This window comes from Perognathus longimembris, chromosome 2 (assembly GCF_023159225.1).
Source record: "Perognathus longimembris pacificus isolate PPM17 chromosome 2, ASM2315922v1, whole genome shotgun sequence".
NCBI lineage: Eukaryota > Metazoa > Chordata > Mammalia > Rodentia > Heteromyidae > Perognathus > Perognathus longimembris.
The window spans coordinates 30,832,748-30,856,605 of NC_063162.1; the positions used below are offsets into that span (position 1 = coordinate 30,832,748).

Below are 23,858 nucleotides of genomic sequence, written 5' to 3' on the forward strand. Positions count from 1 at the left end.
TACAAGGGGGTGGAGCTTATGCTGCTATACAGATAGCAATTAACAAAGGCTTGCCCCTGGAGTTCCTATGCCAGTAGTGAACAAGGGGAGCTACAGTTTGACTTGATTTAGGAATCAACCTAAATAAGGATACCAACTGAGATTTTTGTCATTTAAACGGAAGTAACACATTCTTTTTTAAATTTTTTTTCAAATTTTTATTATCAAACTTATGTACAGAGAGGTTACAGTTTCATACGTTAGGCATTGGATACATTTCTTGTACTGTTTGTTACCTTGTCCCTCATACCCCCCTCCCTCCCCCTTTCCCTTTTCCCCCCATGAGGTGTTCATTTCACTGACACCATACATTTTTGCAAGTATTGGAAGTAACACATTCTTGAAATCCAGCTGCCAGTTTAAAGATATTTCTTGGTAATACTTGGAAATGGTCATGTGATCAAAGTTTAGCAACAATCTTGTCAATGAAAAAAGCATTTATCCTCCAGGATTTGCAATATTTTTCTTTCTGTAAACACCTGAAGTATCCCACGCTTATACATCACTGAGCCACTTGCATTACTGAGAAGTATAGAAATATCTTCCAAGGTTGACAAATATGGAACAGAGAGGTGCTGTTAGGTTAGCATAAGACATAAGTATATTTACTATTATTTATAATCAGATTTGATTACTTGTTCAGCAATCATAACATTAAGTGAATTTAATGTTTCTGAACTATCAGAACTCAGAACAGAGGGTTAGTACATGTTAAAATAAAAGCAACTGAAATGCTGAAATGACTGGTGCTATATCACTCAATATATTTCACAGCCTTGTTAGAGGCAGCAGCCAGGCTCAGAGCTTGCTCATAATACTCTAGAGCTTCATGGATTTTTCCCTTCAATTTGTAGACTAACCCAAGAAGACTTAAACCTTCCAGGTCAACCTCATTTCTTCGGAGTCTCCTTAAAGCCAATTTCTCCAAAGAGAAAATGCTTTTCTCTCTCACAGGGGATATGTATTTTACTTCTATTGCTTTTAAGTAATGCCTAATTGCATCCACTTCAGATTTCTTCTGAAATTCCAAAAATCGAGCATAGTAGAAATGTCCATCTTGTAATATGTTCTTCTCCTGTGGTTTTGTTAATAAAAATTCTTGAAAACTGTGTTCAGCTTTTCTGTAATTTTTTGCTGCAACATACATATGTGCCAGGTGTAAAAAAACAACCTCAAATGGGTGCTTTTGTTCAAGAGCACTCTTGAAATGAAATATGGCTAATCCGATCATATTCTCCAACTTTTCTCTCTCCTGCCCTCTAGGCTGTGTACGTGTAGCATTATTGATTTGGAGCACTTGTGCCCTGTAGCACAGCCCTATCTGGTGGTGCACAAAGGCAGAGGTGGGTGATTCCTGCAAAGCTCTTTCAAGGAGCTGAAGGGCTCTCTGCATACAGCCTTTTCTTCTGTAAAACTTGCCTGCATATCGAAGGATGTATACCAGGGAAGTTGAGGTGCTAAGAGCTTCTTCAATATATATTTCTCCTTCATCTTCTCGTTTCACATCCTGAAGCTTCAGGGCAAGAAGGACCTTAATGTATGTATCTGATGGATTTAGCCTAACAGCCTGCTGTAGGGGATTTAGAGAAATAGCATTGTGATCAGAATCCAGGCGATAGAGAGCGATGGCATATCCAGTATTGAACTCAGGGTTTTCCGGCTCCACTTTCAGAGCTTTTGCAAAGCAGTACCTGGCCTGTTCATAGTTCTGTCTTCCACACTTGAGCAAGGCCCAGCCTTCTGCACAGTCCATCTCAGGACACTCCATCCTATAGCAAAACATGCTTGCAAACTTCTGGCAAGTGTTCTCTACCTTGTCCAGGTAAGTCTGGGCTTCCTCTAGCCTGCCCATGTGGTAATACAGCCAGGCATAGTTGCCCCAGGTAACCAGACTGCCTATGTCTGACAGGTCAGCGTGCTCTTTCTGGATCAGGTCCTCAGCTTCTTTCAAGCTCTGCAAGGCTTCCTCATTCCGACCTTGCAAGTGTTTCACGTAGGCCAGGAGGTTGTGTATTCCCACGTTGTATTTGGTGTCTAGGAACTCAATCTCCTCCCAGATTCTTTTTTCTAAGTCAGGTACTGCAGAGTCTTCAACCACCAGCTCCCATGTGAAGTGACATCTCAGCTGAACCAGTTTCTCCTTGAGCTGGTGTGCATCAGTACATTCTCTGCAAAAGAAAATAAAGTTTTTATTTGTTACCCAAGGTACAGACTCATGTGGATGGGGAGACTCCTTGTACAAGTTTAGTGCTTATTCTAAAAAGTTTCACAGTTACTTCAATTCCTTCATCTCTAGGTTTTCATCCATGCAAGAAGAGTAAATGCATTTTCATTGCTCCCTTTATGGCAGTTCCTGTACTTTCTAAGCAAGTACCCACTCTACATTTGATGGTACCCTTTGTGAAATGGGAGTTATTAAAACTAACCTCAGTGGGCTTTGGAGAGATTGATGATCACTTGTATTGTGTAATCTGCTCTATAAAAGTGTCTCTTTTACTCTGAATAAGATTGACAGAGACCACGCAAAAATGCAGAACTTAAACAATCTTTATTCATGTCAGCAAAATAGTGCTCATGGAGTATTAGGAAAGAAGATCACTTTAGTGAGAAAATATTCCACAAGAATATCAATATTCTTTTTTTTCTCTGTTGGTCTGGGAACTTGAAGGCCTGGGCACTGTTCCTGAGCTTTTCCCTTCAAGGTTAATGCTCTAACATTTTGAGTCACAGCTCAACTTCTGGTTTTCTGGTGAAGATAAGAGTGTCATGTACTTTCCAGCCTGGATTGGCTTTAAACTTCAGTCTTCAGATATCAGTATTCTGAGTAGCTAGGATTACAGGCATGAGCCACTGGAGTATTCTTTTGATTTTTTTTTTTTTCACTTAGAATGGTGAGGTGATCACAGAATTTAGGAAACATAGATCAGAGATCCAGGTATCTGTCAACCAGTTTCTCAAGATGACTATAACTTGTACAAATGTCTAGAATGTCATCAAAGTAATAGGGTTTTGACATATATAAAACAAAAACCTATGTACATAGCTTGTTGTTTTCACATGCAAAAACTTCTGTAATCAATACTTATCACAAGTTTCAGAACTCCATCACCATCACCATCACCTCCACAATATGGAAACTTTTCTCTCTTTCCCTAGGCGCCCCAGGAAATCATAGCTCGTATACCTACACATTTGTTCTTCATTAATGTGATTTACCATTGTATGAATGTAACCTAAAGAATGTCATTCAAAAGGGTAGCTGAATTCAGAAATCAATTGGTATAACATGCCATTAAGAGAATGAAATGATTACATTTATGACAATTGATGAAGAAAAGCCAAGCAGGCATTCTCCACAGAAGAGTCACAACCAGCAACATATGAAAATGTGCTTGATAATATTAGTCATTAGATAACGCAACATACCAGCAAGACACCATTCTCACTCTCTGACCTGGCTACAATGGAAAAATAATAAAGGTAAAACAACACATACATCAGTTAGTTGGATCATACTATGGACAAACTGGAATCCTCATTGATGGTAAGAATGCAAAATGGTATGATGAAAAATGCTGAGGAAGCAGTTTGGGGATCCCTTAGTGAGAAATATATAGAATTACTGTCATGAGAATATATTCCTGGGTATATTCAGCAACTTAATGTATGTTCCAAGATAATTGAAATGAGGCATTCAAAAAATCCCCTCACACATAAATGTTCACTGAAACACTATTCATAACAGGCCAAACATGGAAACACCACAGATGGTCTTTATCTGAGAAATGGATAACCAAAATGGCTATCTTCAGTCATGAAAAAAGCTTGCAACATAGGTAGGGCTTTAAAATGTTCCATAAACTGAAAGAAGTCAACACAAAAGAGCACTCATTTGGTTTCGAGGGCAGGGTAGGCAATAAAATTAGTCTGGAGTTTGTTCTTTTAGTGGTGAGAGTATTTTTGAAGTAAATGATAATTGAAGAACATAATGAATTTACTAAATGCCAGCAAATGTGTACTTTAACAATTAAAAATAGCAACTTTTAACTTACAAGAAAACAGGTTTCATGGATTATATATATACATAAATTCTTAGTCCATGTAGAAGCAAGCAAAATAGTACAATCTAAAACACATTCATCAGTATTTAAAATGACCTCTTAAAGCCAGAAGCACCCACTTGGAACAATTACATGAACAGTTAATAAGCTGTGTTATTCAGATCTGACTCTTAAGAATTATTGTCTCAGATATCTTGCTATTTCTTATTAGAAAGCTTACATCAATGTAAGTATTAGTTGTCATGGATTTCTGTTGGCAATTAAATGAAAATTTACATAATACTTTTAGAATCCAGGCTAACAGCTAATAAGCACAGAGAACGAGATAGCTATGTTTATAACATTATTTCTGTTCTTGTTATTGTTTTACCATTATTATCAGTGACAACTCTTTCTGGAACTCCTGTGATCATGGCACTGGCCCTCTGTACCCTCTGTGAGTTTTGCATCTCCTAATTTTGCCTAGCTGGAAATGGGATATCTGAAAGTCAAATATAACCAGTATTTTTCAGTCTTAGGACATTAGGAGATATTTGACTCAAGATTCAGTTGCTTCTTAGGTAAAGAAGTTGTAGATATTCCTAAGCAGAGAACTCAAGATAAAACCTAAGAAAAATAGATATCAGGATTTGTAGGTAACTGATTTCCTCTGGAAGAGAGAATCTGCTCATCTTCCAATCCAGCCAGACCTCTCTTGTAGGCTGCTCTCAAAAAGCGAGAACAGAAGCCTGTCAAGGAAAGCCATGAGCTTCTCCTACCACATTCCCACATTCCACACCAAGATATCTGACAGACTGACTGTGGCTCTCATCACTATGGTGGGCCCACTTTTCCTCCATAATGAGGAGTGAGCAGAAAGCAATGTCTCTCCCCAGACAAGTGATCTCTCCCTTCCCTAGATAGGACACAGGAAATTTGGTCAAAAAGCAATCTCCAAGATTGGAATTTTATTCTCCTTTCCTACAAAGCTCTTTTCCAACATCCTTTCTTTCCTTTGGCTAAATGGTAAGGTACAAGTATTCTTAGGCTGATGTTGATGTTAAAAAATTAACTTTTTAAAAGCCTGCATTAATAAAGCAGTTTGTGTCTGTGCATGAATGTACACGCACATACATGGTTATATATATATACACATATATATGACATATATACATATATATACACATATATAATAACATTCTAGTCTATGAGCAAATGGTCATACTGAAGGGCCAGCAAAGCTAACTCATTGAGAACAAAGCTGTTGAGATCCTAAGATCAACATCTTTACAGTAAAGAAGAAGAGCAGCCTTACCCCATGGTTGCTTGTGGATGAAGTAGAAGTCTTGCAGTACTCTCAACTGCGTGGGCTCCTTGCAGAACCTGATTGTTTCTGTTCTGTGAATTGTCACAGGACCAACTTGCTAACCTAAGACAGGGCTATTCATGCAACTCATGTAAAAAACAAAACAAACTCAAACCCAAACTGGGATGTGTCCTTGAATCTGGCTGTGGAAACTGAAACCAGAAAGTGAAAGTAAAGCTGAGAGTTTGCTCAGAGAAACAGAAACTTAACTGAGATGGTCTCTTGGCTCTGACTTTGGGCAGGGTGATAGAATCCCAAAGCAGATGTGTTGGTGTGTGAATTCCTGTCTCCTGGTCTGGTGGACCCAGGCTCTAGGAGATGAGAGTGTGTGCCTGGCTTCACACAGCCTGGCTCCAGGGAGACATGTGTACACTGATGGGTATTGTCCTTCTGAAATCAGTTTGTGGCCTATAATCCAGTGAATTGCTGGATGTGGGTTTATAAATCCAAAGTTGAGGCCATTTTCTGACACTGTGTTACTGTTTGTTCTATACTTTTAGTGACATTCTGGAAAATAGTCCATCGCAAAAATGGTTTGGAACAGAGAAAACATACATATTTGTCAGCAGGTAAGAGGTGAAGGGTTCCCTCTCCTTAGTTTCCACCAAGAATCACAAGAAGTCGAAATCTACATGTGTAATAAGAGCAGTATAGCAATGACTTTTTAAGGACAGTTTAGTAATCCTCTTTTTTGAGATTTTACTTTAGTATAACAGGAGAGAAGTGAGGAGATAGAGAATCAGAGAGAGACATACACACATACAGAGCAACACACACACACACACACACACACACACACACAGAGAGAGAGAGAGAGAGAGAGAGAGAGAGAGAGAGAGAGAGAGAGAGAGAGAGAGAGAGACTTTCTATTTCCCAGGCAAAAATGGAAACAAAGGTTCAAAATGGTGGTCTGGGAAAGACACATGGACATGCCAAGCAAACCTAGATTATTAGACAATGATTCTAGGGGAACAAGATGGATGATGTTTATTATTATGAAACATGGAAATGTAATCTTGAGGTAGATTAGATCGATGGTGAGATAGGAAAATTATTTTAAATAATTCTTTTTTTTTTTTTTTTTTGGCCAGTCCTGAGGCTTGGACTCAGGGTCTGAGCACTGTCCCTGGCTTCTTTTTGCTCAAGGCTAGCACTCTGCCACTTGAGCCACAGCACCACTTCTGGCCATTTTCTGTATATGTGGTGCTGGGGAATCGAACCCAGGGCCTCATGTATGTGAGGCAGGCACTCTTGCCACTAGGCCATATCCCCAGCCCTAAATAATTCTTATTATACAGAATTATACACAGTTGGCTCTTTCCTCTCCTTGACATTGCTGTATTCTATGCAATTCATGGGTTTATTTAGGGCAAGGACACACTGGACAAGATTGTAAATACCTAGTCAGCTGAGCCAGAGCCCCTCAGGACCAGATCTGCTGCTAAATCCAGTAGCCACATGATAAACACTCACTCTGTTTCCATGACACCCTGTTACTAAGCAATAATTTCATACACACACAAATATTTCTGAGTCACACTGCTCCCAGTGTGAGCCACTCTCCTAATGTGCATTTCAGTATTTGCTTATGATTCTTTCCTTTCAAAGTTGGGTTTAAGGGTTAGCACTTTGGCAGAAAGTATTTATACCCAAACTCTCAATTGGCCAGTTGGAAATCTCCTGTTTGGTACAGAACCAGAAGAAGAGAGTTGAAAACGGTCCCCAAATCTACTCTCTCCTGATCCAGCTCTGTCCCCTGGAAGGAGCTAGCTAGATACCAGCTACTGGAGAGCCCTTGTGGGGCTCTGTGCTTGGGGATAGCCAGTACTCCTGAGCCTTACAGTGGGAACATCTATACTGTCTTGGTCTAAAGCTCAGGATTAAATACCTGTATCTCAGCAATGACATAGACATAACATAGGCACATGTTTCCCAGTGCCCACTGGGAAAATTGCAGTGAGAAGGCCTCTAGCTGATCATTAGCACAGACTACATAGGTGGAAGGAGTAGAACTCCCTCCCTCACTGTGAGAACAGCACTCATGATGACTAAACACATTTTTTTGCTTGTATTTTTTTTATTTTTGTGCTTATATATGTTGAGGCTTGAACTTAGGGCTTTGCACTCTCGTTCAGCTTTTTTACTCAAAGCTGGGCTCTATTACTTGCAGTTTAGTATGGTTAATTGAGGATGGAGTTTCACAGATTTTTCTGCCTGTGAATAGTTTCTAAGCTTGATCCTCAGATCTCATCCTCCTGAGCAGCTCAGATTATGAGTACAAGTGCTGGCAATCAAATGCTTTTAAATGTGATGTTTTCTATGTAATAACCCATTTCATCTCATTACAATCCCACAAAGGAAGTCCTATTACTCTGCTGATGAACAAGCAAGTAAATTTAACTTAAAAAATGTGAACCTTCTAGGTTAAGATCACATATCTAATAAGCAACAAAGTCATGTAAGGATCCCAGAAGGGCTGACTCCAAGTGGCCTTCACCGCTGTGTAATTCCATCTTGGGGTACACAAAGGCAAGAGACAATAAAAACAAAAAACAAAACCAAGCAAGCAAATGAAACCTTAGTATTTCTCATGATGCCCGAACTAGGGAAGAGAGATGGGAACCTCAAGAAAAGATGTTCCATTGCCCTAGATACTGCATGCAAGTTGTTTTCTAAATGGGGCTTTCTCATCTTGTACTCAGAGCACACCAGAGTGAGATGACATACAGCGGGGAGAAGCCCCTGCCAGCTGGAGATCTGGCACCTGGAGGGTGCTGTGGGTTCTTTCCAATAGCCCAAGTTTGTTCTTTCTGCAGATGTTTGCCCTAAAATCATTCTTCCTTTTAAAGCAAACAGGCTTCCACTTCCAATCTTCCCATTAAGGAAGCAGACTTCAGGCAGGCTGGCCTGGGTCTGTTTCCTTTTCTTTGTTCCTTTGGGTGGTTCCATTTCCACTTGCTGGCTGGCTTTCATTATGATAGGAGAACTGTACCTTTTGTTTCTGTAAGTCAACACACATAGGAAATAGGACCAGAATTATCATTGTTTAGGTCATGAATCTAAATAATATCCTGTGCTTTTAAGGTATCAAGAGTGCCAGAACCTTCTCTAGGCCCTAGGAACTTGTTTCTTTCTTATAGGCAGAGGTACTTTATCTCCTTACTGAGACCTTCCTTTGAATGAAGTATGGAAAAAAGTTATTATTTTATTTAAAAAAATATATTGTAAAGGTAATGAATGGGGGGTTTACAGTTACAGTAAGGTAATGAGTACATTTCTTTTAAAACACTGTTACCCCTTCCTTCATTTTCTCCTACTTACCATTCCCCACTTCCCTCTCCCTCCTCCAAGTTGTAAAGTTCATTTCCAAAATAATGTCTAGTTCATATCATTGTTGCATTAGTTCCTCCTTTGTTCTGCTGTTTCTGTGATTCTCTTTCCCTTCCCCAGATCAGATAAGCTTATATGTAACACATAGGGAACAGAAAACTAAAACAGAAAGAAAGAAGGTAGAAATAACTGCATACAGGACACAATAAAAGCTTTTAAATTTGTACAGGGGTTTTCTTCTATATTCCTCAGGTGTATCCTTTTACTATGCAATCTGAAAATTTGAACTGAGTAATGACATTCCTTTTCTGCTTACGCCTTCATGCATATATATTCATCTATGGACCTAGACATGCTCTTCTATCTACTGAACAGTAACAAAGACTTTCTCTTGACTAGATCCTTCTCAAATTGGCTTAGTCTCTTGCAGCACATAAACAATTCCAAAGACCATTGGAGTCAGATAAGGCCACATTGTGATGACAGTGGATGAAGTTAAAGTACAGGCATGTCAGAGCACAGGTCAAAATAGAAATGTTCAATTGGGTCAAAAACCAACCAAACAGCCCCATAACCCAGCCAATGAAAATGTCGGTATCTTGTTCAGATTACACCTTTAGCCTTGGTCCAGTCTTTTCCCTTTCTAGATAGGATTTTAATTCTTGCTTCCATACAACAACCATTCTGAAGTGAAGTCCTGATTCCTTGAAAGCATCCCACAATCTCCTAACACATATTCAAATCCAACAAGTCCTCATATGATGATACTCCATGGCTCCCCTGGTATGTGTTGTTATGCCAGATTTGCAGTCCCTAAAGACCACCAAGGAGCCGATACCGATGCAAACGCAGGAGAGTCTTTATTACAAGCCCGAGCTTGGACTCCCAACCGTCACCGACACAGTGGATCAGGATTGAGAGCCCCGACCCTCAGATAGCAGGGTTTTTATTGTGATTACAACAGGGGCAGGGTATTTCCAACTTGGCAGATACTTGATTGGATGACATTTAGCAAGGAAGTCTTGTCCTATTTCTATTGGCTATCTACCCTTTCAGTTATCTATTTTGGCTTTGATATCGGGAACTGGCCTCAATATCAGGAATTGACAACAGGTGGTCACATAGCACTGATGCAAGGGGTTAATGCAGGGGGTAGGCAAGTCACAAATGGGTTAAGCAAGCCATTTATAGAAGCAGAATATGCGGTCAGGATGACCTAGTACCAACTTTATTTTTAACAATTGCGACCATGTTTTCCCATTACCACTAAGCAAGCTTGAGCGGGCTAAAACAACCCAGTACTCAATCATAAGTAAACCAACATGATAGTTACCATGGCATTTCTACTACTATTATGGTTATTTCTATAGTCTATGACTATGATCATTTTTTACTGTCTGTTACCATGGTTGCTACCCAGGTATAGTGGTGAACAAGTGCTTCCTACATTTTTAAATATCAAACTATAAGAAACTAGTCTCATGGGTGAGGGTGCAGCCCTCTATCATGGAGTCATCACCAGGGTATAGAAGCTGCTATAATTTTAACGCTAAAACTTATATTTAGTTACTCCAGTTTTCAGGTCAGCCCTTACAGTGTCTTCTTGAATACTAGATGCTATTCAAGAAGACACAACTGTAGGATCTTTCAGTCGAAGGTATTATCCCAGGAAAGCACTGAAATTTGACTTGGGCAATGCCAAAATCCCTAGCCCTTGTTCCTGATTGATGTCTATGTTTCAGGGATTAACTCTCATATTTCAACTCTACCATTTTAAAGATTGTTTACTAGTGTTCTTCATGGAAAGTTCATCTGTGGACATTTAGTAAAGTAGGTCTGGAAATGGCATGAAAATTAAATGCTTGTATCAGTCAAACTCAGGTTCATGATCACATGTTCCTACAAGGGAAACTGAGAAATATAACCCTTCAAGAAATGAGAGGTGGAGAGAGGAAGATGGCGCCGCCACAGTAGGGAGGCACCCCGACTCGCCCCAACTGAATAGCGAGCTGGGAACTCCAGCACCCAACACCCCATCAAGAACCCAGCAAAACCAGCAGCCAGAAGCAGTGGAGAAACGCAGGAAACAAAAAGGAGCAAAAAAGAAGAGCCTATAACCTGCATGGAGCCGGAGAATCTCCGGGGTACCCTCCCCCCACCAGCCGACCCTGGCCCAAACAGGGCCAGGCTGGGAAAGGGGACCCGGCGAATGGCAGACCAACTGCTGAAAAGTCACACCGGGAGCGCAGAGTCCAGACAGCAGGACTCCACGGACCCCAGGGAGAGCGCTGACCAAGACACACAGCAACGGCGGTGAGGGAAAGTTCGGGTCCACACGGCTGGGAATGGACGTGAGCGGCTGGGGAACCGAGCGGTGCAGAAGGGGAGAGCCGGGGATGCCACCACAACCTTTTGCCACACCACAGCACTCCACCACGAAGGACCAACTGCGGCGCGGGACACACACACAATCCAGGACTAGTGAGTCCCCCAATACCCCCTCCCCCAACGGGAGACCAGCTATCAGAGACCCAAACCCTACAAAGAAGCTAGATCTCCCTCCCTCCCCCTCCCCACCCCGAGGGAACAAAGAACCCCCAAATCAGGTAGGAAGGTCCCATCAGGCTCTGAGAAGACACAGGAGTTAGCAAGGGAAGGGCGGAGCAGCGCCAAGGCCGCCGAGGAGCCTGAACTGGCTGCACTGGCCCCGCCCCCTTCCCAACAGGGGCCGGGGGACCGCAGGCAGTATAAGCCCCACTCGAGGAGCCTGGACCTCGCGGACTTTTACAACTAAAATCACAGGTGCTGGTGGGCAATACCAGCACAGCAGGGACACCTGGGCCTGATCATGCGCCCCCCTCACAGTGGAGGTGCAGTCTGAGGGTGCTAATCTGCGCCCGGACAGTTGATCCCACTGGGCCCCACACATACCGCCCCCCACAGCGGACTCGCAGGAGGGCGCAAGCACAACCCAACAACCCAGGGCTCACTCTGGTAGGCGTATCCCGCTCAGGTGGGTGGGGCCACAGCGGCAGCACCTGTTGTAGTGGGCGCACAGTGCAAGGTGGGCGGGGCCCCTGGCAACAGCGCCCGCTCTGGTAGGTGCACCTGCACAGGAGGGCAGAGCTCTCCATCGGCCCATGTCCACTCAGTTTGGCTCATTTCGCACAAGTGGGTGGGCCGCCCCTCAACAACACCGGCCCTGGAGCGGTCCACACAGGAAGGCGAACCGCCTGAGAGGTGAGCTCCTCTGACCAAGATACAGAGTGGAAAAAAGAACCAAAGAAGAGATAAGCATCCACGCCACACTGAATCAGTGACCAGCAAACCCCCACCAGGGGCACGCAAGGGTCAGCACAACACAGTGGCAGGACACTGTCCCTCAGGGAAAGACACAGAACCTACTGGCCCCCAAGTGCAGGGAGAGTGATCACCTCAGCAACAACCAAGAAGGTCACGCTCACCCATTGGGAAGCAAGGTGCAACAGCCAAACCCAAACCCAGAGCCAGGACACCAGGACACAAGGCTCCCACTAATGGACCAGCGGGAACCAGCACAAAGCCAAACCAGGGAAGCTACCCACAGATCTCCAGATGTGCAAATCACAAAGAAATATAACACAGTTCATCAAAGGGCAAGCCAACTCGCCAGCTCCAAAAAGCAGCACGACTGAAGAGGAGATGGAGAATAAAAAATCAAATGAGGCCATGTTAACAGAAATGATGGAAAGCATCAGAAACAAAATCAGAAAACAATTCCAGGAGTTTAGAGTAGAAGTCTTGAAGGACATCCAGGAAGCCAAGAAAGAAATGGAAGCAACAATGGATACAATGCAAACCTCCTTTAAAGAATACTTTAACATTCTGAGAAGTGAAATGCATGAAAAAATAGATTTAAAATACAACTCTTTAAAGGAAGAAATTTCCACAATCAGAGCTGATCTGACAACCATAAATAGCTCTCTGACATCCATAAACTCCACAATTGAATCCACAGCACAAAGAATTGACCATATGGAATCCAGAATCTCTCTCGGATGATGATGCAGCCGACAAGAACCAGAAAATTACTACACTCCAAGAAATGGTGAAGCTTCAGGGCAGACTAATCCAGGAACTAGTGGACAAAGACAAGAGATACAATCTGTGCATAATTGGAATAGAAGAAGGAGCCGAATACCAGAGCAGAGGGCTTCATCATATTTTCAATAAAGTTATTGCAGAAAACTTCTCCAATCTCACAAGGGACCCCATCCAGGTAACCGAAGCCTATAGGACACTTGGCAGGCCAGACCCCAGAAAAGCCACCCCAAGGCACATAATATTCAAGACTTCAGATCTCAAGAATAAAGAGCAAATTCTGAATGCAGCCAAAGCGAAGAAAGAAATTTACTACAATGGGAAGAGGATCCGAATAACAGAAGACCTCTCCATACAAACCTACCAAGCGCGAAGAGAGTGGAAGAACACCATCCAAGTTCTACAGGCCAACAACCTGCAACCTAGGATAAAATATCCAGCGAAGTTGGAGTTCACATTCGAGGGGAAAACCAGATCTTTCCATAGCAAAGAGGATCTAAAGGAGTATGTGAATAAAAAACTAGCCCTACAGCGAATTCTAAGCGGGGAATCCTACCCAACAGAAATCGTACAGGACACACAGACAGAAACAGAAAGAAACTACAATAGCCAGAGCCCAACAGAAAGAGCAGCTCACTAAAGAGAAGAAAAAAAAAAAAAAGAGGAGAAAACAGCCCAAAAAGAAAATGGAAGGAGGACGCTGCTGCTGCAGGATCGCGACCGGAGCATCTGAGTAATAGCTCTTCAAGTCTACAATTAAAAATGGCCTCTAACAAGACTACATTGCAAAAAATGGGAAATAAACAGAATGGAAAGGTAAAAAAGTTGAAGAAGCAGAGCCTGAAGAATTTGTTGTAGAAAAAGTACTGGACCTACATGTAGTGAATGGGAAGGTAGAATATTTCCTGAAGTGGAAGGGATTTACAGATGCTGGTAATACTTGGGAACCTGAAGAAAATTTAGATTGTCCAGAATTAATTGAAGCATTTCTTAATTCTCAAAAAGCTGGTAAAGAAAAGGATGGTACAAAAAGAAAATCTTTATCGGACAGTGAATCTGATGATAGCAAATCAAAGAAGAAAAGAGATGCTGCTGACAAACCAAGGGGGTTTTTTAGGGGTCTGGATCCTGAACGAATAATTGGTGCCACAGACAGCAGTGGAGAATTGATGTTTCTTATGAAATGGAAAGATTCAGATGAAGCTGACTTGGTGCTGGCAAAAGAGGCGAATATGAAGTGTCCTCAGATTGTGATTGCGTTCTATGAAGAGAGACTAACTTGGCATTCTTGTCCAGAAGATGAAGCTCAATAATTGTTTGCATTGCTTTTTATATATATTTATACATATATATAAAATCCGAGTCTTGGTTTTTGAATTAATGGTGTAAAACAATAACTACATTCTAATGAAAATCAAGTATGACATGTTGGTTTGGAAAGTAGTATTGGGGGAGTTGAGGTTTTTCTTTTTTCCTCAATAGCACTGGTTACTTTGAACAAATATAATAAAGGCTTTCTGTAGTTGCTTTATCAGAAAAGAATGTTTAATACCATGGTATATTTCCTCTGCATTCAGAAACAGATTGTGGCTTTTTTTAATATTACGCAATTTTTTTTGGTCATTACTTAATCAGAACAACTTGTCTTTAACTTCTATGTTGAAGGACCGTCCTGAATTTTCTTTTTTGTGTTTGTGTGTGTGTAAACAAAATACTTACATAGGTAGTTTTTTGTTTTGGAAATTTTGCTTGTTTAGAGGTGTTGGGCATCAGCCTTGCATATGTAGGTAAACGATATATCACTTAGTTACATCCCTGGCCCTTGTTTTAGTTTTTTGTTGATTTTTGAGACAGGGTCTCTAGGAAGCTCAGGTTCACCTTGAACTTCCTAGGTAGCCAGGCTAGCTAGCCTCGAACTTTAGGTCCTCCTGCCTCTGCCATAGATAAGCAAATTCAATAGCTTTGCAAAACTTCTTGAAAGGAAAAAATTTAAGCTAATAACAGCTTCCCTCACTCAGATGAGAAAAGACAAATCTTGATTTCCTTTCACTAAAATTTTCTGTAGTGAGCATTCCTTTACAGAATATTGGGTCATGGGCTATCTAACACTCAGCTCATGGAAATGTAAAATCAGCTGGTTAGAGATGAGACTATTTAGGACCTACTGGCCTAAATGAATGGACAGAATTTTATAATTATTGACCTGCATGCTTTTTCTTTATCCCAACTCATTCCTTACATGTAGGCTCAATTTTTTTCAGTATTGGGTTACTGGTTCCACAAAAGCCTGAGAAACAACTTTGTAGTAATCAGAATGTTACCCAACTGTATATTGTTTACTTTATTGTAAATAATGGTGAACAGTGGTCAATAAATAGTTTTATATTCCTTTAAAAAAAAAAAGAAAATGCGGGGCTGGGGATATAGCCTAGTGGCAAGAGTGCCTGCCTCGAATACACGAGGCCCTAGGTTCGATTCCCCAGCACCACATATACAGAAAACGGCCAGAAGCGGCGCTGTGGCTCAAGTGGCAGAGTGCTAGCCTTGAGTGGGAAGAAGCCAGGGACAGTGCTCAGGCCCTGAGTCCAAGGCCCAGGACTGGCCAACAAAAAAAAAAAAAAAAAAAAATGGAAGGAGAAAAAACACTTTTATCCTTGATCTCTTTAAATATAAATGGTATAAACTCTCCAATAAAGAGGAGCAGACTGGCAGAGTGGATCCGCAAACAAAAAGTTGACATCTGTTGTCTACAAGAGACCCACCTTACAGCAAGGGACAAAAACAGGCTCCAAATGAAAGGATGGAGCAAGATCTTCCAAGCAAACGCACCTACCAAAATGGCAGGTGTAGCCATCCTGATCTCAGACAAGCTGGACTTTTCATTAAAATCAACTCAAAAAGACAAAGAAGGACACTACATTTTAATACAAGGAAAAATCAAGAATCAAGACATCATGGTGATAAATGTATACTCACCGAACAAAAGAGGCCCTACATATGTCAAGCAAATTCTCACAGAACTACAGAACTAGATAGACCCAAACACAATCATAGTGGGAGACTTTAATACCCCACTCTCTCCAAGAGACAGATCCAACACCCAGAGGATCAGCAAGGGAGCTGAGGACCTAAGTAACACCATATCCCAAATGGATCTGACAGATCTATACAGAATCTTCCACCCTACAGAGACCCAATACACCTTCTTCTCAGCAGCCCATAGATCATACTCCAAAATAGACCATGTCATAGCCCACACAAAGAACCTCAGCAAATACAAAAGTATTGATGTCATCTCACGTATTATATCTGACCACAGTGGATTAAAGGTAACCTTCAATAACAACGGTTACCACAGAGGCTATACACATTCTTGGAGGCTAAACCCCACACTGTTATCCAACACTTGGGCCACAGACCAAATTAAAGATGAAATCAACGAATTCATAAGCCACAATGACAATGAAAATACATCACAAAGAAACCTATGGGACACAGCTAAGGCAGTACTGAGGGGCAAGATCATTGCCCTCAGCACTCACATTAAAAGAATGGAAGCAGAGCAGGCGAATAACCTCACGATGAAACTAAAACAACTGGAGAAACAAGAAATGATCGAATCTAAAATGACTAGGAGGAGCGAGATCACAAAGATTAAAGAAGAGATAAATCTGATTGAAAATAGATCATTCAACAAATAAATAAGACTAAAAGCTGGTTCTTTGAGAAAATAAATAAAATTGACAGACCCCTTGCAAGACTTACAAAAAAAAGAAGAGAAGAGACTCATATACGTAAAATCAGGGTCTCCACCGGAAAAATTACAAGTACACACGATATTCAAACAATCATAAGGAGCTATTTCCAGAACCTCTACTCAGTAAAAAACAATAATTTTACAGAAATGGATCAATTCTTAGAGAAGTATAAACTGCCCAAACTGAACCAAGAAGAAATAAATCAACTAAATAAACCAATAACTTACAGTGAGATACAGGGGGTAATCAAGAGCCTCCCAACAAAGAAAAGCCCAGGCCCAGATGGATTCTCCAACGAATTCTATAAAACCTTTAGTGAGGAGCTAATACCAATACTCCTCAACCTCTTCCGCGAAATAGAAACAGAGGGAGAAATCCCAAACTCATTCTATGAAGCTAATATCATACTCATTCCCAAACCAGGCAAAGACCCAACAAAAAAAGAGAACTACAGACCAATATCACTAATGAACACAGATGCAAAGCTCCTCAATAAAATATTAGCTAACAGGATCCAGAAACTGATCAAGAAAATTATACATTATGACCAAGTAGGCTTCATCCCACAGTCACAAGGATGGTTCAACATCCGTAAATCAATCAACATAATTCACCACATAAACAGAACTAAAATCAAGAATCACATTGCTATCTCAGTCGATGCCCAAAAAGCCTTTGACAAAATACAACATCCATACTTATTAAAAGCTCTGGAGAAAACAGGAATAGATGGAACATTCCTCAAAACAATAAAAGCCATATACAACAGACCAACTGCTAACATCATATTAAATGGAGAGAAACTTAAATCATTCCCCCTAAACTCAGGAACAAGACAAGGATGCCCACTCTCCCCACTTCTTTTCAACATAGTGCTGGAATCCCTAGCCATAGCAATAAGGCAAGAGGAGGACATCAAAGGGATCCACATCAGCAAGGAAGAAATCAAATTATCCCTATTCGCAGACGACATGATCTTATATCTGAAGGACCCAAAAAACTCAGTCCCCAAACTCCTACACCTAATAAACCATTTTGGCAAAGTAGCAGGATACAAAATCAATCCACAAAAGTTAGCAGCTTTTCTGTACACCAGCAATGTACAAACAGAAAAGGAAATTATGGAAACAATTCCATTTACAGTAGCCAAAAGAAGAATAAAGTATCTAGGGATCAGCCTAACCAAGAACGTGACTGACCTATTTAATGAGAACTATAAAAATCTAATAAAGGAAATCAGAGAAGACACAAGGAGATGGAAAGACCTCCCATGCTCATGGGTAGGCAGAATCAATATAGTGAAAATGGCCATGTTGCCCAAATTGTTACACAAATTCAATGCAATCCCTATCAAAATCCCAGTCACATTCTTCACTGAAATAGAGAAAGCAATCCATAAATTCATATGGAACAGCAAAAGACCTAGAATAGCAAAAGCAATTCTAGGCAACAAAAGCAGTGCAGGAGGTATCACAATACCAGCCTTCAAGATCTACTACAGGGCCATCATAACAAAAAACAGCCTGGTATTGGTATAAAAACAGATGGGAAGACCAATGGATTAGAATTGAAGTTCCAGAAATAAAACTGCACTCAGTCAGCTGATATTCGACAAAGGAGCTAAAGACATACAATGGAATAAATGTAGCCTCTTCAACTACTGGTGCTGGGAGAACTGGGCAGCCATATGCAGAAAACTCAAAGTAGACCCAAGCCTATCACCATGCACCACGATCAACTCAAAATGGATCAAGGACCTCAATATCAGACCTGAATCCTTGAAACTACTGAAGGACAGAGTAGGAAAGACGCTAGAACTTATAGGCACAGGAAGGAACTTCCTAAATATAGTCCCAGGGGCACAACAAATAGGGGAGAGACTTGACAAATGGGACTACTACAAATTAAAAAGTTTCTGCACAGCTAAGGACATAGCCACCAAAACAGAAAGACAGCCAACCATATGGGAAAGTATCTTTACCAGCACAGCAACAGACACAGGCCTAATATCTGTCATCTACAGAGAACTCAAAAACCTAAGCCCCTCCAAGCCCAGTAAACCAATTAGGAAATGGGCAAAGGAGCTAAAGAGAGACTTCACAAGAGAAGAGATAAAAAATGGCAAAGAAACATATGAGGAAATGTTCAACATCCCTGGTAGTAAAGGAAATACAAATAAAAACAACCCTGAGATACCACCTCACTCCAGTTAGAATGGCCTATACTCTGAACTCAGGCAACAACAAATGCTGGAGGTGGTGCGGGGAAAGAGGAACCCTTCTCCCTTGTTGGTGGGAGTGCAAATTAGTACAACCACTTTGGAGAACAGTATGGAGGTTTCTCAAAAAGCTCAATATAGACCTACCCTTTGACCCAGCCATACCACTCCTAGGCATCTATCCTAAACAGCAGGTCCCAAGATATCAAAAGGACATTTGTACTTCCATGTTTATCACGGCACAATTCACAATAGCCAAAATATGGAAACAACCCAGATGCCCCTGCACAGATGAATGGATCCAAAATATATGGTACTTATACACAATGGAATACTACATAGCGATTAGGAATGGTGAAATATTGTTATTCGCAGGGAAATGGTCAGAACTTGAACAAATAATGTTGAGCGAGACAAGCCTAGAACACAGAAAACAAAGGGGCATGATCTCCCTGATATATGACTGTTAAGAAAGGGAGATGGAGAGACAGTAGAGACCAGGTCTGTGAAACCAAAAACTGCTTGTCAAATGGTATTTCCCACAGGATTGGGGCAGCGACCCAACATTATGTAACTAAAACCAAACAACTACTCAACATATAAAGGTCAAAAATTGACCTCTCAGTGGAATACAATTGCCCAAAAGCTATGTATGTATGTTCATATAAGACTACTGTCGACATATTGTCTAATATCAACATTACATTTAAAGCCCTAGGCGAATTTTCTTGGGCTTGGCCACGTGGCTACTGTATATGTTCTTGATACATTGTGTGTTGTATATATGTCTACCTGACCTAGAGAAGGGAAAGAAAAACAGGGCGTAAGACATCACAAGAAATGTACACACTTCCCTACTATGTAACTGTACCCTTTTTGCACAACACCTTGTCAAAAAAATTTGTGTTCAATTAATAAATAAATTAAATTAAAAAAAAAAGAAATGAGAGGTGAGTGACCTATACAGGGATTAAGGCTTTATTGAGCGACAGACCTACCAGGTTGCTCCAAATGGGAATGGAGGCTGCAGCAGAGAACAGGTGTGGACAAAATTTAAACAAAATTTAGGAGTGCTCATGGATCACATTATATGGGCTGTGGGAATTGCAGGGAGAGTCACATTTTGAGAAGGAGTATAATGAAACTGTTATAACTGGGGCAGAAATTTGTACATCATACCAGGGAAACAGTACATCAGGGAAATAGAAACTTGACAGATTTTTGTAAACAGTTAGGGACTCGGGGCGGGGGGTCCTTTTCAGAATCAGCTAGCTGACTTCCAGGACCTTAGAAACCCTAGTAACGAACCCAAAACAATGAAACAATGAGCATATCTGGTCTAGTTTCACATCATGATGATATGTAGATTATAATGAAGTCAATAACCCTATCTTGAAACGTTCAGAGCGAAATGGCTCTTGGTCTTTGCTCATTTGCTTATTCCCCCTGCATAACCAACATATGGGAACTTAGAGATAACTCAGTAATAATTCACAAGAAGATGTCACAATAGCATCTTTTCAAGCCCCACCCCACCCCTTCCTGACTAATCCCATAGGCAATTACACCAGCCTTGGTCTCAAAAAACTTTGATTCAACATGTAAAAGTGGTTAAATAGCCTCTCTGATGGTTGCTATTTTTTTTTTGCAACAGATGATCTTAAAAAATAGTAGAAATAGATGAAACCTGAGGACCACTGAGAAGAGTTTTGTGGACTTAAGATTTAGATGCTTTATAAATCCACACTTCATAGAGTACTGTGGTAAGCAGTGCCCCATCACATTCTCTATGTGTGCATACTTTTCTACTAACCAGATCAAACAAGGTTGGTTGACTACTGATGAGGTCAAGGCTAACACCTGAATGAGCAGTAATAGAAATTTTTACTGAAAAATTAAACACAACATAGGTCTTTTCAGATGACTTTTTGTTGTTGTTGTTGGTTAGTTGTGGGGCTGAACTCTGGACCTGGGCACTGTCCTTGAGTCTCTTTGTGCTTAAAGCCAGCGAGCGCTCTTCCACTTGAGCCACTGTGCCACTTCAACATAGGTCTTTTGGTAGAGACAAATATCTCCAATGTAGAGGGAATAGTCTTACAAAAGATATAAACATCTGAGCATTCATTCTGCCACACATTGAAAATTGATTTTTATAACCTTCCCTCTATCCATAAACCACTGTCCCTGAACATTCCTGGAATTGCCTGCCTTGGTATAATGTGATTGTGTCCATTGACACCAGTTTGAGTCTTTCTATTTGTCCGTGTACTCTGCTGGTCTAGTCCTACTTAACATTGGACAATGTCCGTGGTCATAAGATCCAATTACCTGCTATCGCTAGGACCACATAGACCCTAACGGAATTTGCATATGAAAACAGCATCTCACGAACATCTGCCCTAGCTGATGCAACCAAACAAGAATGTAATCAGAGTAGAGACAGTCTTCTGTGGGTATGGGTTTCATTTTAACCAAAATAGAAACTTTTCAATTTCATTTGACCTTCAGAATGTGAAAAATTGCCTGAAATTCCTCCCCTGTTCAAGTACCTCATGTTGGGTCCATTGAGGAGAACAGCCTAACCTCACCCCTTCCTCAAGGGCCTTGCTAGAAATCACCAGTCCCCAAACAGTAATCACCTGTGACTATCAATCACCTGGCTGTGAGCCAGTGAAAGGCTCCTGGGCTCTGTGGTCACTTCCTTATTTGCTGCAGTCATACTTCCTTCTCAATCTTCCCTACATAATCTCTCTCCATCACTAGTCCAAGCTGCTATTCCTACCCTAGAGTATAGCCCAGTGGTTTGGCCCTTCCAATAAACTTGCTTCTGCCTGAAGTGAGTGATGGTTTCCTTTCGGTAACCCTTATACCTCACGTACCTGCAAACCCCTAGAACTTCTTGGAGGAGCCTCCCAGGAGGAATCAAAGGACTGAGAAGCACCTACTATCTCCCAGACCATAAGGTAAGAACCTGCTCTGCTTTATTGACTTTGCTTCTGTGTACTTGGCAATTATAGAACTTTTCTTACCAAATAGTTCCCAGACAAGCTTCCTTATAAAGGAGCCTTTTTACTCATGGTTGTGATGCTGACAGGGACCCATCTATCTCATTTAATAAGGGGGTTGTTTAAGGTGGTATTGAAATATGGATACTGGGTCTAACTGGCTCCATCTTGGCATCTTGGTGGTTGTTGGGGACTTTCTGAGAACTCTAGGACATAGGACATAGGACATTCTTTGGATTGCAAATGTGTTAAGAGTTTTTAAGCTCCAGGAAAGTCTTGCTTCTCCTAGATAATTTGGCCCTTGATAGCTCCCTTAGATGGTTTAAGTTACTTATATAAAACCCTTTTGTTAGGTTTAATTCCTCACACCATCTATGTGTTTTGGCCTATGTAAGCTAGCACACTAGCTGCATTAGCAGCTGCAAGTCCTTTGGGTCATGAGTCTGCTTGTCGATGCCAGTATTTTAATAAAGACTCCCAATTCGACCTCGTGAAGTGTGGTTTCTCTGTATTTCCATATCAAATTCCCATATGGGTAAAGTTCAAGGAAATCAATAGGGCATGGTAATAGACAGTGAGGTTGCGGGCTGACAACAAAGACAACATGACACCATTAGGCCTACAGAGGTAGGAAGAGGGAGCACCTACCAGACCTGGTAGAGGCCTTTTGTGAAGGACTAAAACATTGATTGCACAAAGCCCAGCACAGTGGGAATTTAGCAATGAGCAGTATGACCTTCACTTTTTCCTGAGTTCTTTTTTTTTTTTTTTTTGGCCAGTCCTGGGCCTTGGACTCAGGGCCTGAGCACTGTCCCTGGCTTCTTCTTGCTCAAGGCTAGCACTCTGCCACTTGAGCCACAGCGCCATTTCTGGCCACTTTCTGTATATGTGGTGCTGGGGAATCAAACCCAGGGCCTCATGTATACAAGGCAAGCATTCTTGCCACTAGGCCATATCCCCAGCCCCTGAGTTCTAGTTTTTAATGGCACCTATGGGTGTTCAAACTCTTAAAAACGTAGATCCAGTTGAAGCCTCCTCATCCACAGGACATGTAAATAGTGGGAGAAAGTGGCTGTACCCAAGCTCAAAGGCAAGATTCTTAACTTTCCTTTTTCAGAACATGTTTAATAGGCTCAGCCCTTTTGTTACAGGAATGGACAAGAATGCCTTCTTTATCCCAAAGGAGATGGTTTTATGTAGTATGACCCTAATGTGATCATGTCCCTGGGGACCAAAGAACAGAAGCCTGAGCTTCGAAGGGAAACTGGCATGTGGTGAGGTTAGGGCAACAGCTTATGGATACTTTCAGACCTCCAGGTGGGAAAGGAGAGGAAGCCATATTTTGTTGGATAATTTGATGCAATACAGGAGGGAAGAAGTTACTTTCAAAAGTGATTATTTCTTTGTTCTTAATACCAAATCACAGTTTTGTGATGACTGTAAAACTAGGAATTTGGGATTGTTACAACATTACTTTTAACTAAAGCAACTATTCTAAGGTGATCCTTAGAGGAGCAGCATCAAGATTCACCTGGGAACCTACTGGAGTGCAAATTTCTACCCACCCTTCCACTCGATGAGTCAGAACCTGGCAGGGAGGGGGGCTCATGGTGGGTTGAGCCTAACAATCTGTATACTGTAAGTCCTTTGAAACTCATGCTCCATGCTAAGATCTGAAGATCTGAGAAAGCATGAAGCTAGAAATTTGAACATTGGAAAGATCAGGATTGTAATTTGTTTGTTCCACAACATGAATATTTATCTCTTGTTTGGTGTGGTTCCAATGACTAAACTGGTGAAATATTTTCTGTTCAAAAACATTTTGGCTTGTTCTCTGGCCCAATATGATATGGAAGTTAATAGGAAAGAAAAGCAGTAAAAGGGACCCTCCCACAAAGATGCATTGGGTAACATTTGTCTGTACTATTTTGAGAAGAAATTGCAAGCCAGGGACTGCCAAGGAATTTACCATGACAAATGAAGGAAAAAATGTAGCCTATGTTTCTTTGGATCTGGCCTGAC

The 23,858-nt window shown here is 41.3% G+C and overlaps 1 protein-coding gene and 1 pseudogene across 1 annotated transcript; one reads left to right on the plus strand and one right to left on the minus strand.

Moving 5' to 3' along the window:
• Positions 1-501: 501 nt before the first annotated feature.
• LOC125346297 (interferon-induced protein with tetratricopeptide repeats 1-like) lies at positions 502-5,562 on the minus strand. The gene is made up of 2 exons (XM_048338740.1): positions 5,395-5,562; positions 502-2,207 (listed from the first exon to the last, which is right to left on the minus strand). The coding sequence occupies exons 1-2, from the start codon at positions 5,397-5,399 to the stop codon at positions 794-796; spliced, it is 1,419 nt and encodes a 472-aa protein (XP_048194697.1). The 5' UTR covers positions 5,400-5,562; the 3' UTR covers positions 502-793.
• A 7,998-nt stretch (positions 5,563-13,560) lies between these two features.
• LOC125343040 lies at positions 13,561-14,232 on the plus strand (annotated as a pseudogene).
• Positions 14,233-23,858: the final 9,626 nt, after the last annotated feature.